This window comes from Oncorhynchus keta, chromosome 14 (genome assembly GCF_023373465.1).
Source record: "Oncorhynchus keta strain PuntledgeMale-10-30-2019 chromosome 14, Oket_V2, whole genome shotgun sequence".
NCBI classification, from domain to species: Eukaryota; Metazoa; Chordata; class Actinopteri; order Salmoniformes; family Salmonidae; genus Oncorhynchus; species Oncorhynchus keta.
The window spans coordinates 23,495,790-23,510,083 of NC_068434.1; the positions used below are offsets into that span (position 1 = coordinate 23,495,790).

Below are 14,294 nucleotides of genomic sequence, written 5' to 3' on the forward strand. Positions count from 1 at the left end.
CCTCACCTTTCCATTTCCTGATTTCTTAATGAGGGTGGTCAGACATAGAACAGTCAAATGTGAGATCAGTATTATATCTGCACTTTTCCATTTTTGATCTCTTGACTGGTTCAGTCCACTTGACTGATACACAGGACTAGACTATGTTCTAAGTTTAATTTTAATGGATAGACTACATTTTTAAAAATTAAAAAAATCTTTGTAGGTTTTTGCTCAAGAGTACCCTCTGTAATGTTCCCTGTTCTACAATTGTTCTGTCTTCCGTCACCCACCACGACTCTCCGATTTAGGATGGCTGTTCACCCCCATGTGTACAACTTAGACAGAGACTTTAAAAAATATGATTGTTTTTATTTTATATTTTGTGTAGTTTTTGTATGATATATTTTTAAGGGTACAAAAATACTCACTTGAATGCCCTTTAAAATTGATCTTGTTCCATGGATATTGATTGTCCATACATTTTTGTTATTAATACGTCTTTTGTTCCTAATTTATACTGGTTACTTGAGATAAATAATATTAATTTATTTTTGTTCAATTGTATATCATTACTTCTTGCCTAGTGTTCTGAAATTCACAGCTAGACCCAAGTCACCACTTTTTTTGTTTTAAATATCCACTGCAATCCTCTCATTCTTCACCTGGTCCAACACAGCAAATCCTGACCAAAAATGGCGTCATGTCTACTAGTGTGTAACACTGCTTCCTACAGGCCACGGTCGTAACTAAAGTCTCTCTGCTCCCTCCCCGTCTTTCTCCCTCTCTCTGTAGGTGGTTTGTACATTGATAGTGCCTTTTACCAGCCACAGACAATTGCCACTCCTATTATAATTCACCTGGGTCCTCAGGATTTCTTCTGATCTCGCAGCCAGTGGGGGATGACTTGACATTTTGAAACTTCCCGTTTCCTGTCTGACCAGGCTTTATCTACCTTACTAAGGCTGTCCAAATTCTCCACTACAATCGGGACCCATCTCTCTGAGCAGACATCAATACAAGAAGGAGAAGAAGCACAACATTGTCATGGTTGGAACTTTCCAGTGTGTTGCAATACTTGAGTCTTTTATATCTACTTGAAATAGTGGAAATGTGCTGTTTTGGAATGGACGTTGCATAACACTGCAATATTTGTGTGATATAAACTCAGCAAAAAAAGAAACGTCCTCTCACTGTCAACTGTGTTTATTTTCAGCAAACTTAACATGTGTAAATATTTGTATGAACATAAGTTTCAACAACTGAGACATAAAATGAACAAGTTCCACAGACATGTGACTAACAGAAATTGAATAATGTGTCCCTGAACAAAGCAGGGGAGGGGGGTCAAAATCAAAAGTAAGTCCGTATCTGGTGTTGCCACCCACCAGCTGCATTAAGTACTGCAGTGCATCTCCTCATGGACTGCACCAGATTTGTCAGTTCTTGCTGTGAGACTCTTCCACCAAGGCATCTGCAAGTTCCCTGACATTTCTGGGGGGAATGGCCCTAGCCCTCACCCTCCGGTCCAACAGGTCCCAGACGTGCTCGATGGTATTGAGATCTGGGCTCTTCGCTGGCCATGGCAGAACACTGACATTCCTGTCTTGCAGGAAATCACACACAGAACGAGCAGTATGGCTGGTGGCATTGTCATGCTGGAGGGTCATGTCAGGATGAGCCTGCAGGAAGGGTACCACATGAGGGAGGAGGATGTCTTTCCTGTAACGCACAGTGTTGAGATGGCCTGCAATGACAACAAGCTCAGTCCGATGATGCTGTGACACACCGCCCCAGACCATGATGGACCCTCCACCTCCAAATCGATCCAGAGTACAGGCCTCGGTGTAACGCTCATTCCTTCGATGATAAACATGAATCCGACCATCACCTTTGAGACAAAACCACGACTCGTCAGTGAAGAGCACTTTTACCAGTCCTGTCTGGTCCAGCGACGGTGGGTTTGTGCCTACAGGCGACATTGTTGCCGATGATGTCTGGTGAGGACCTGCCTTACAACAGGCCTACAAGCACTCAGTCCAGCATCTCTAAGGCTACTGAGGACAGTCTGAGCACTGATGGAGTGATTGTGTGTTCCTGGTGTAACTCGGGCAGTTGTTGCTTCTATCCTGTACCTGTCCCACAGGTGTGATGTTCAGATGTACTGATCCCGTGCAGGTGTTGTTACACGTGGTCTGCCACTGCAAGGATGACCAGCTGTCCGTCCTGTCTCGCTGTAGTGCTGTCTTAGGCGTCTCACAGTACGGACATTGCAATTCACTGCCCTGGCCACATCTGCAGTCCTCATGCCTCCTTGCAGCATGCCTAAGGCACGTTCACACAGATGAGCAGGGATCCTGGGCATCTTTCTTTTGGTGTTTTTCAGAGTCCATAGAAAGGCCTCTTTAAGTGTCCTACGTTTTCATAACTGTGACCTTAATTGCCAACCGTCTGTAAGCTGCTAGTGTCTTAACGACCGTTCCACAGGTGCATGTTCATCAATTGTCTGGTTTATTGAACAAGCAAGAGAAACCGTGTTTAAGCCCTTTACAATGAAAATAAGTGAAGTTATTTGGATTCCCATGAATTATCTTTGAAAGACAGGGTCCTGAAAAGGGGACGTTTCTTTTTTGCTGAGTTTTATATATCTCACACACACACACACACACACACACACACACACACACACACACACGGTACCAGTCAAGTTTGGGCACAGCTACTCATTCAAGTTTTTATTTTTTTTAACAACTTTTCTACATTGTAAAATAATAGTGAAGACATCAAAACTATGAAATAACACACATGGAGTCATGTAGTAACCAAAAAAGGGTTAAACAAATCCAAATATATTTGAGATTCTTCAAAATAGCCACGTTATGCCTCAACCAGCTTCACCTGGAATGCTTTTCCAACAGTCTTGAAGGAGTTCCCATATGCTGAACACTTGATGGCTGCTTTTCCTTCACTCTGTGGTTCAACTCATCCCATACCAATTGGGTTGAGGTCGGGTGATTGTGGAGGCCAGGTCATCTGATGCAGCACTCCATCACGCTCCTTCTTGGTCAAATGGCCCTTACACAGCCTGGAGGTGTGTTGGGTCATTGTCCTGTTGAAGAACAAATGATAGTCCCACTAAGCGCAAACCAGATGGGATGCCGTATCGCTGCAGAATGCTGTGGTATCGTGCCTTGAATTCTACATTTTTCACCGACGGTGTTACCAGCAAAGCACCCTCACGACACCTCCATGCTTCATGGTGGGAACCACACATGTTGATATCATCCATTCACCTACTCTGCGTCTCACAAAGATGCAGCGGTTGGAACCAAAAATCTCAAATTTGGACTCATCAGACCAAAGGACAGATTTCCACTGGTCTAATGTCCATTACTCGTGTTTCTTGGCCCAAGCAAGTCTCTTATTCTTATTGGTGTCATTTTAGTAGTGGTTTCTTTGCAGCAATTTGACCATGAAGGCCTGATTCACGTAGACTCCTCTGAACAGTTGATGTTGAGTTGTGTCTGTTACTTGAACTCTGTGAAGCTTTTACTTGTGCTGCAATTTCTGAGGCTGGTAATTCTAATGAACTTATCGTCTGCAGCAGAGGTAACTCTGGGTCTTTCTTTCCTATGGCGGGCCTCATGAGAGCCATTTTTATAGCGCTTGATTTTTTTTTGACTGCGTATGAAGAAACATTCAAAGTTCATGACATTTTCCGGATTGACTCACCTTCATGTCTTAAAGTAATGATGGACTGTCGTTTCTCTTTGCTTATTTGAGCTGCTCTTGCCATAGGCCTATTTGGTAAAATACCAAGTATATACTATCTTCTGTATACCACCCTTGGCACAACAGAACTGGTTGGCTCAAATGCATTAAGAAGGAGGCAAATTAACTTTTTTAACAAGGCACACCTGTTAATTGAAATGCATTCCAGGTGACTACCTCGTTAAGCTGGTTGATAGCTTTGCACACTCTTAGCATTCTATCATCAAGGAAAAGGGTGGTTACTTTGAAGAATCTCAAATATATTTTGATTTAACATTTTGGTAACATGATTCCATATGTGTTCTTTCATAGTTTTGATGTCTTTACTATTATTCTACAATGTAGGAAAGTGTACAAATAAAGAAACCATTGAATGAGTAGGTGTGTCCAAATTTGTGACTGGTACTTTGTGTGTATGTATGTTACAAGTTTAATTTGTAAGTACTGTAAAAACAATTTCCACTTTTTAAGTGTTAGCAGAGCTTAGACTAATACTAGTTCATTTTAAAAAATGTCAAAGTAGCAGTTAATAGCATAACTCTACTCAGGCCAGCACATTTACATCTGGAATGATATCTACAACCAGGAATTAGTAACTCTCAATAACTCTCCATCTCTCACACAGGCACCTAATCCTGTAACAGTGGGCAAGACATGCATGTATTTTTCAAGTTTTATCTGTAATTGATGAATCTATCTTCAGAAATTCTTAGATCCTGTTTGTTGTGGTTTAATGGCTTTGCCTGCACTTGATCAAATGCTGCTGGTATTGAATGTCCTCTAAAGTTAGTGCACACGTCTATGTCGTGTGCTCATGGTATTGCGTGTTCTATCCATTATTTTCTCAGAACAATATTCAGATGGACTTGTGATTTTGATTTGTTAAAAAAATAATAAAACATTCTCTGTGAGAATGATTTCTTTGTAAAAACACAACACAACTTTCTGATACCTGAGCGCTCCTTCAGTGGCAGCTTTGTTATACCCTCCAGTTCAATTATTTGTTTTCTGGACATTTTCTTTTATCTTTTTGTGAATGTACTGTCTCATTGCCCTCAACTATTTCTACAGTCTTATGAGTGTTTCAATCCTAGAATAAAGGTCTGACTCTACCTGTTATTTAGTGATTTACTGCTCTTGGACCCATTCATCCATCTGTTTCCTCTTGAGCTGTTACTGCTTACCACAGGATTCTGTTTTGTGTGAGCATGCAGTAGGGAGTATCTATGTACAGTACAAATTGAATTTAGCATTAAACAAACCTTTTAAAGAGAGTCTTGGACATGTGAGTTAGTTATAGGCCTTGTCACCTGGAGTCAAGCTCTCCATGGTAGCCACTAGAGCCCCATTGCTTCCAGCCAAGCCTTAGCAGCTTGTCCTGACGTTGGCCCCGAATGGGACCCAAAATAAGCTCTAGTTGCATCTTCACACACTGGGCAGGCTAGCGACTGCCTGACACAGAGGAATGGTGAAGTCATTTGATCCTAGACACACATGATCATATCGGATGGATCTGCAGAGACGCTGGTATTTTTAGCAGTGTGAGCCAAGCAGGAGGTGGCGTACGATTACGCAACGCTGGCACTTGCGTTAGTGGTGGTAGCTTTGCTGCAGTCTGTCATCCTATTTTTCCACTGACTGTCCCAATAAAACATGTAAATGTATATTCATCTACTTTTGGTCTGTGACCACTGATAGATGAAAGTACATTTTGGCGCACCATTTGAGTAAAATTTTATAGGATTTTTCTTACTTTACAGTGCTGTATAGTCCTTTTGAGATCAGTGGTCACGAAGTAGTCAGACCAGAACTATATATGTATATATCACAGGAGGTTGGTGGCACCTTTTTTTAGTTGGGCTCCCGAGTGACACAGCGTTCTAAGGCACTGCATCTCAGTGCTAGAGGTGTCACTACAGAAACCCTGGTTCGGTCCCAGGCTGTATCACAACCGGCCATGATTGGGAGTCCAATAGGACGGCACACAATTTGCCCAGCGCTGTTAGGGTTTGGTCGTCATTGCAAAGAAGAATTTGTTCTTAACTGACCTGCCTAGTTAATTAAAGGTTAAATATATAAAATAAAAACTGATGCTGGGCTGTCAATTTTTTCAGGGCCTCCATCTCAATCCTCCTGCCCCTATCGGGTGGCAGGCTGTGTTTGAAGACATGGGTTTAAGAACAAGATAATTTATTAATTTTTAGCATGTGGAGGGTGCATTCTAGCACTTCCAAGCCAAAACCTATGGCAATGTTTTGTAAATATAGACTCTGCTTCAAACCATTGACAACTGAAGGGCCCAGTTTGATTGTTTGGGACAGATCCTCATGAGTTGTGGCACAAATTAATCTCCGTCCCCTTTATAAATCCTCTGATCACGTAATTACCTTTTAGGTTTGTGATTTTTTCAATGACTTCAAATGCAATATGTAATATGGTTCCATTTCAGAGCAGCAGTGATCTTCATCACTTTACAGCTTTCTTGCCAATTATTTTCCTCATTTTTAGTCAGGGTTTAATTAGTAATTACAAACATTAGCTTTCAACCTCTACTTAGTAAAAGTAGCACACCAACACCTTATTCAACTAATGTCAACTTCTCAAAGGCTTGATTATTATACATTTTTTTTGTTGAATCAGTCGCTGCTCTGGAACCAAAACCTGCACATCTGTGGAGTGTGGCAGCAGCACCCTCTACTGGCCTTTAGCCTCTACACGATCAGGGTCGTCAGTGGAGGTACCAGTTTAGGTTTATCTCCAAATTGACTCCACTTTCAAATATACTGAACAGAAATATAAAAGCAAAGTATTAAGTGTTGGTCCCATGTATCATGAGCTGAAATAAAAGATCCCAGAAATGTTCCATATGAATAAAAAATGCTTATTGTCTAAAATTTGGTGCACAAATTTGTGTACATCCCTGTTGTGGGCATTTCTCTTTTTCCAAGATAATCCATCCACCTGACAGGTGTGGCATATCAAGAAGTTGATTAAACAGCATGATCATTACACAGGTGCACCTTATGCTAGGGACAACAAAAGTCCACTTTAAAATGTGCCGTTTTGTGTCACAACATGTGACAGATTCCTCAAGTTGAGGGAGCATGTAAATGGCATGATGACTGCAGAATTTAATGTTAATTTCGCTACCATAATCCATCTCCAACATTGTTTTAGAGATTTGGCAGTACGTCCAACCAGCCTCACAACCGCAGACCACGTGTAACAGCGCCAACCCAGGACCTCCACATCCGACTTCACCTGCGGGATCGTATGAGACCAGTCACACAGACAGCTGATGAAATAAAGCTTCATTCTGATTGGCTAAGTCAAGCTCCCAAGTTGGTGGGCCTATGCCCTCCCAGAACCACCAATGGCTGCACTCCTGCCCAGTCGTGAAATCCATAGATTAGGGCCTAATTCATTTATTTCAATTGACTGATTTCCTTATACGAACTGTAACCCATTGAAATTGTTACATGTTGCATTAATATTTTTGTTCAGTATAGATCCATTTGGAAGTCAGACGTTTACATACACCGTAGCCAAATATATTTAAACTCAGTTCTTCAAAATTCCTGACATTTAATCCTAGTATAAATTCCCTGTCTTGGGTCACCACTTTATTTTAATAATGTGAAATGTCAGAATAATAGTAGAGAGTGATTTATTTCAGCTTTTATTTATTTTATCACATTCCCAGTGGGTCAGAATTGTACATACACTCAATTAGTATTTGGTAGCATTGCCTTTAAATTGTTTAACTTGGGTCAAACGTTTCGGGTAGCCTTCCACAAGCTTCCCACAATAAATTGGGTGACATTTGGTCCATTCCTCCTGACAGAGCTGGTGTAACTGAGTAAGGTTAGTAGGCCTCCTTGCTCGCACACGCTTTTTCAGTTCTGCCCACAAATATTCAATAGGATTGAGGTCAGGGCTTTGTGATGGCCACTCCAATACCTTGACTTTGTTGTCCTTAAACCATTTTGAAACAACTTGGAAGACCCATTTGCGACCAAACGTTAACTTCCTGACTGATGTCTTGAGATGTTGCTTCAATATATTCACATAAATTCCATTTCTCATGATGCCATCTATTTTGTGAAGTGCACCAGTCCCTCCTGCAGCAAAGCACCCCGACAACATGATGTTGCCACCCCTGTGCTTCACGGTTGGAATGGTGTTCTTCACCTTGCAAGCCTCCCCCTTTTTCCTCCAAACATAACGATGGTCATTATGGCCAAACATAACTATTTTTGTTTCATCTGACCAGAGGACCTTTCTCCAAAAAGTACAATCTTTGTCCCCAATGTGTAGTTCCAAACCGTAGTCTGGCTTTTTTTATGGCGGTTTTGGAGCAGTGGTTTCTTTTTTGCTGAGCGGCCTTTCAAGTTATGTTGATATAGGACTCATTTTACTGTTGATATAGATACTTTTGTACTTCCTCCAGCATCTTCACAAGGTCCTTTGCTGCTGTTCTGAATGCACCAAAGTACATTCATCACTAGGAGACAGAACACGTCTCCTTCCTGAGCGGTATGACGTCTGTGTGGTCCCATGGTGTTTATACTTGCGTACTATTAATTGTACAGATGAACGTGGTACCTTAATGCATTTGGAAATTGCTCCCAAGGATGAACCAGACGTGTTTAAGTCTACATTTTGTTTCTAAGGTCTTGGCTGATTTCTTTTGATTTTCCTATGATGTCAAGCAAAGAGACACTGAGTTTGAAGGTAGACCTTGAAATACACCTCCAATTTTTTTATTTTTTTATTTTACTAGGCAAGTCAGTTAAGAACAAATTCTTATTTTCAATGACAGCCTAGGAACAGTGGGTTAACTGCCTATTCAGGGGCAGAACGACAGATTTGTACCTTGACAGCTCGGGGGTTTGAACTTACAACATTCCGGTTACTAGTCCAACGCTCTAACCACTAGGCTAAATAGAGGTAAAAGAAATGGGAGGATGTGGATATTATACTGCACAGTAGTGCAAACTGTAAACATGCATAATGTGTGAGAAAATGCTCCGTTTTCTTATGGTATCTAGTAGAAAAACGTTGGAACAAATACAGTGGCTTGCGAAAGTATTCACCCCCTTGGCATTTTTCCTATTTTGTTGCCTTACAACCTGGAATGAAAATAGATTTTTGGGGAGTTTGTATCATTTGATTTACACAACATGCCTACCACTTTGAAGATGCAAAATAAGTTTTACTGTGAAACAAACAAGAGAACACTACAAAAAAAACAGAAAACTTGAGTGTGCAAAACTATTCACCCCCCATGTCTATAAGATTGGCACTTCTAGCCACAAGATTTGTCCATTCTTCAAGGCAAAAGTGCTCCAGCTCCTTCAAGTTGGATGGGTTCCGATGGTGTCCAGCAATCTTCAAGTCATACCACAGATTCTCAATTGGATTGAGGTCTGGGCTTTGACTAGGCCATTCCAAGACATTTAAATGTTTCCCCTTAAATCAAGTGTTGCTTCTGCAGTATGCTTCAGGTCATTGTCCTGCTGAAATCTCAAATCTCTGGAAGACAAACAGGTTTCCCTCAAGAATTTCCCTGTATTTAGTGCCATCCATCATTCCTTCAATTCTGACCAGTTTCCTAGTCCCTGCCGATGAAAAACATCCCCACAACATGATGCTGCCAGCACCATGCTTCACTGTGGGGATGTTATTCTCTGGTTGATGGGAGGTGTTGTGTTTGCACCAGACATAGCATTTTCCCTGATGGCCAAAAAGCTACATTTTTGTCTCATCTGACCAGAGTACCTTCTTCCATATGTTTGGGGAGTCTCTCACATGCCTTTTGTCGAGCACCAAACATGTTGGCTTATTTTTTTTATGCCCAGCTCTGTGGAGTGTACTGCTTTAAGTGGTGCTATGGACAGATACCCCACTCTCCACTGTGGAGCTTTGCAGCTTCTTCAGGGTTATCTTTGGTGCCTCTCTGATTAATACCCTCCTTGCCTGGTCCGTTTTGGTGGGCGGCACTCTTTTGGCAGGTTTGTTGTGGTGTCATATCTTTCCTTTTTTTAAATAATGGAGCTCCGTGGGATGATCAAAGTTTTGGATATTTTTTTATAACCCAACCCTGATCTGTACTTCTCCACAACTTTGTCCCTGACCTGTTTGGAGAGCTCATGGTCTTCATGGTGCCGCTTGCTTGGTGGTACCCCTTGCTTAGTGGTGTTGCAGACTCTGGGGCCTTTCAGAACAGCTTTATATATACTGAGATCATGTGACAGATCATGTGACACTTAGATTGCACAAAGGTGGACTTTATTGAACTAATTATGTGACTTATGAAGGTAATTGGTTGCGCCAGATCTTTTTTAGGGGCTTCATAGTGGGCTTCATAGCAAAGGGGGTGAATACTTTTGCAAGGCACTGTAGAACTCACCTCATTGTATCCTGAACATGTTTAGTAGGCTAATAGTGGGTTCACTGCACAGTAATAAGTCATGTGGCGGCAGGGTAGCCTAGTGGTTAGAGCGTTGGACTAGTAACCGAAAGGTTGCAAGTTCAAATCCCCGAGCTGACAAGGTACAAATCTGTCGTTCTGCCCCTGGACAAGCAGTTAACCCACTGTTCCTAGGCCATCATTGAAAATAAGAATTTGTTCTTAACTGACTTGCCTAGTTAAATTAAAAATAAATTAACAAAATGTCCACTAGATGGCTCTGGGTTTCTATTGACTGTTTGATAACAATGTAAACCTCTGTGCTTTCTTTTTATATAACCTATACAATCCACAGTACAATACATGATCTCATCATCCCCTTTCAATGGATAGCATACAAAGTCTATTCAAATCCTACGCTGACAATTTTAGTAACATGAAGTCAGCAGCAAGGGAATATGCTGCTTTTTTTCCCACTATAAATCACTAGCACTGTGTTGTGTTTATAAGGAGTCCTTTTAAACCAGAAAGAGATACAGTACGATGTTTGCACTTGAAAATTATGTGACTGGACTCAAGACTGGACACAAGAAACCCCAACACCATTAGGACAATGATTCCATTATCTATCAATGAAGCAGAAGACCAGAAAAGCCTGTTAAATCTTCCCACGATAGTTGTTCTGTTATAACGTCAACATCAATTAGTTGAATGAGCTGCTTTGTTTTGCTCTCTAAATCATGTAGTGTTTCTGGTGCTTCTAATTTACTACACCTAGAGATCATGAGACAAGCCTTACTGGATAGATAAAGGAGAGAAATAGCATCACCAACAGCCGCTCTCTGTCACGTCATTAACACTGGTCACTGTTGTGTGGTGTAAGGGGGCCGCTGGACAGTCTGGGCAGCTAGGAAGCCTCAGGCAAATTGATTTGGTCTGGAGTCAAAGTCTTCATGGCTCCATCTACTGCCTCCTCTCCCTCAGGGGGTGTAAAAAGAAGGGCAGTGGGGAAGAACCTCCAGCTCTGTCTTCTTAGCGGCCCAGTTCCCAGGGTTGCCTGGACAGAGCCTGCCGCCTTCTAAGAGATGTGGAACTATTGAGCTGTAGAATCTCATGATGTAAAGAGATAGCATGTCAGGAATCAGGACTTAACTGGCTCAGGGATCGGATCAAGCTATAGGTTCGATATTGGTTGATTAAAGGGGAAGAATGAAACCCAGTGATGCTATTGGACCATGAGGGCCCGAATTGTAATACTTTTGCTCTGTAGGGTTGTTACAGTATAAAAATATGAAAATGTGAAACTTAGCCGTGGTGACTGAAGTAGGGAGATCCATGCTGTAAATTGCATTGTTGAGTTGGGGGCATCATGTATTACTTTTCCTGTCCCTCCCATTAGATCTTACCTTTATGTACAGTGGCTTCAGAAAATATTCATGCCCCTTTGACGTATTCCACATTTTGTTTTGTTACAGCCTGAATTCAAAATGGATGAAATTGTTTTTTTTCTATACACACAATAAATACCCCATAATGACAAAGTAAAAACATGTTTTTAGACATTTTTAGCAAATATATTGAACATTTTATACTGAAATATCTAATTTACTTTGTAGATGCACCTTTGGCAGCGATTACAGCTGTAAGTTTTTCAGGGTAAGTCTCGAAGAGCTTTCCACAACTAGATTGTACAACATTTGACCATTATTCTTTCAAAAATGTTCAAGCTCTATCCAATTGGTTGTTGATCATGGCTAGACAGCTGTTTTCAGGTTTTACCATAGAATTTTAAGTAGTGTAACTGTAACTTGGCTACTCAGGAACATTCACTCTCCTCTTGGTAAGCAACTCCAGTTTAGATTTGGCCTTATGTTTTAGGTTATTGTCCTGCTGGTTGGTGAATTCGTCTCCCAGTGTCTGGTGGAAAGCAGACTGAATTTTGATTTAATTTATTAGGATCCCCATTAGCCTGGTTTTCCTCTAGCATTTTGCCTGTGCTTAGCTCCATTCCATTTATTTTTATCCTGAAAAACTCCCCGGTTCATAACAATTACAAGCATATTGGATTTGCCCCAAACATAACACTTTGTATTCAGGACACAAAATGTATTGCTTTGACACATTTCTTGCAGTATTACTTTAGTACCTTGTTGCAAACAGGATGCATCTTTTGGAATATTGGTATTATGTATAGGCTTCCTTCTTTTCACTCTGTCAATTAAGTTAGTATTGTGGAGTAACTAAAATGCTACTGATCTATCCTCAGTTTTCTCCTATCACAGCCATTAACTCTGTAACTGTTGAAATCTCTGAGTGGTTTCCTTCCTCTTCGGCAATTGAGTTAAGAAGGACGCCTGTATCTTTGTAGTGACTGGGTGTATTGATACACCGTCCAAAGTTTAATTAATAACTTCATAATGCTCAAATAAATATTCAATGAATGCTTTAAATGTTTTACTCATCTGCCAATTGGAGATGTATGTGCTAATGCTAAAACAAAGGAAGGAGGTAGGCAGGTAGATAACTAAGTGTGTCATTGTAGCAAAGTATTTATAAATGAAAAATCTGACCTCTTAAAAGTGTTGTTCATTTTTGTTCTATCTATTCTATACAATAGGTCATAATCCAACTTTCAAGGAGCTTTCCATTTTGATTTGGTTATTTTGCCTAAAAACCTTTAGGCCTACCTATAGAAGAAGAAAAAAACATCTGCATCCATGCCCAGCCTGGCAAGTGTGGCCAAAACGGTGTTTAGCATCCCCAGTGGCTCTGCTAGCGCAGTGTTTCTAAAAATGAATTAAGAGGCAATGTAGACTGAGCCTAATAAGGCACTTTTTGTTAAATGTATATTTAATTCTAAGTAATTCACAGCAAAAATGAGCAATTTAATGATTTAATACAGCTAAATGTTGTTTAAATGCTGAACACTTAATGTCCCTGACTCCCTACCAGTCTAGTGTGTTGCACTTGCAAATGCTTCACAATGTATTTCTTTGTAGGCTATAGCCTTGAAATAATTGAAATAATATAGCCTAAATAATTAGGCTCCCAGTCTGGCTCCTGACCTTTAGAGTGTTTATAGTGTTTATATGTTTATATGTTGTTTAATATGACATGTTTTTATTTTGATTTATTTCACCTTTATTGAACCAGGTAGGCAAGTTGAGAACAAGTTCTCATTTACAATTGCGACCTGGCCAAGATAAAGCAAAGCAGTTCGACACATACAACGACACAGTGTTACACATGGAGTAAAACAAACATACAGTCAATAATACAGTAGAAAGAAGTCAATATACGATGTGAGCAAATGAGGTGAGATAAGGGAGGTAAAGGCAAAAAAAGGTGATGGTGGCAAAGTAAATACAATATAGCAAGTAAAACACTAGAATGGTAGATTTGCAGTGGAAGAATGTGCAAAGTAGAAATAAAAATAATGGGGTGCAATGGAGCAAAATAAATAAATAAATAAATCAATGAAATACAGTAGGGAAAGAGGTAGTTGTTTTGGCTAAATTATAGATGGGCTATGTACAGGTGCAGTAATCTGTGAGCTGCTCTGACAGTTGGTGCTTAAAGCTAGTGAGAGAGATAAGTGTTTCCAGTTTCAGAGATTTTTGTAGTTCGTTCCAGTCATTGGCAGCAGAGAACTGGAAGGAGAGGCGGCCAAAGAAAGGTGTATGTAGCCTATTTGAAATACATACATTCATCCTTTTTAGTGTTTATTATAATACTTATCATTCAAATCATATGGTTTCGTTTAAATACTTCAAAACCAAATGGTAGGTGGAGATAGTCCAAAAAATGGATGAATGTTGTGGTTAAATTGTGATTTTAATGAATGGAGCGAATTTGGAGCAGCAGTTTTTTTTTCTGTGAGAGAGGAGTGTTTTTTAGTGGAGCAGAAGGATGTGGAGAGCTGGAGCGGTGTTCAAGCACCTTTCCATGAGTGATGAGCGGGATTTCCGACCACTCAACTCTTCTCACATGCTCTGGTGTAGGCCAGTGACAGAAAACAAAATGTAATACATTTTAAATTCATGGTATAACAACAACATTTTGAAAAAGTAAAGCAGTATGGATACTTTCTGAAGGGGCTGTACACCAGTGCTCTCTTTCTCCTACCTTCAAA

At 40.5% G+C, this 14,294-nt stretch overlaps 1 protein-coding gene across 2 annotated transcripts in view; it reads left to right on the forward strand.

The window, feature by feature from the left end:
• Window positions 1-4,869, forward strand: part of LOC118393028 (spermatid perinuclear RNA-binding protein-like) — a 41,738-nt gene extending 36,869 nt beyond the window's left edge. For both annotated transcript variants that reach the window (XM_035785206.2, XM_035785207.2), the window contains one exon: window positions 775-4,869. In XM_035785206.2, coding sequence (XP_035641099.1) covers window positions 775-863 — 89 coding nt within the window. In that variant the 3' untranslated portion in view covers window positions 864-4,869. The remainder of the gene's footprint in view (window positions 1-774) is intronic.
• The last annotated feature ends 9,425 nt before the right edge of the window (window positions 4,870-14,294 follow it).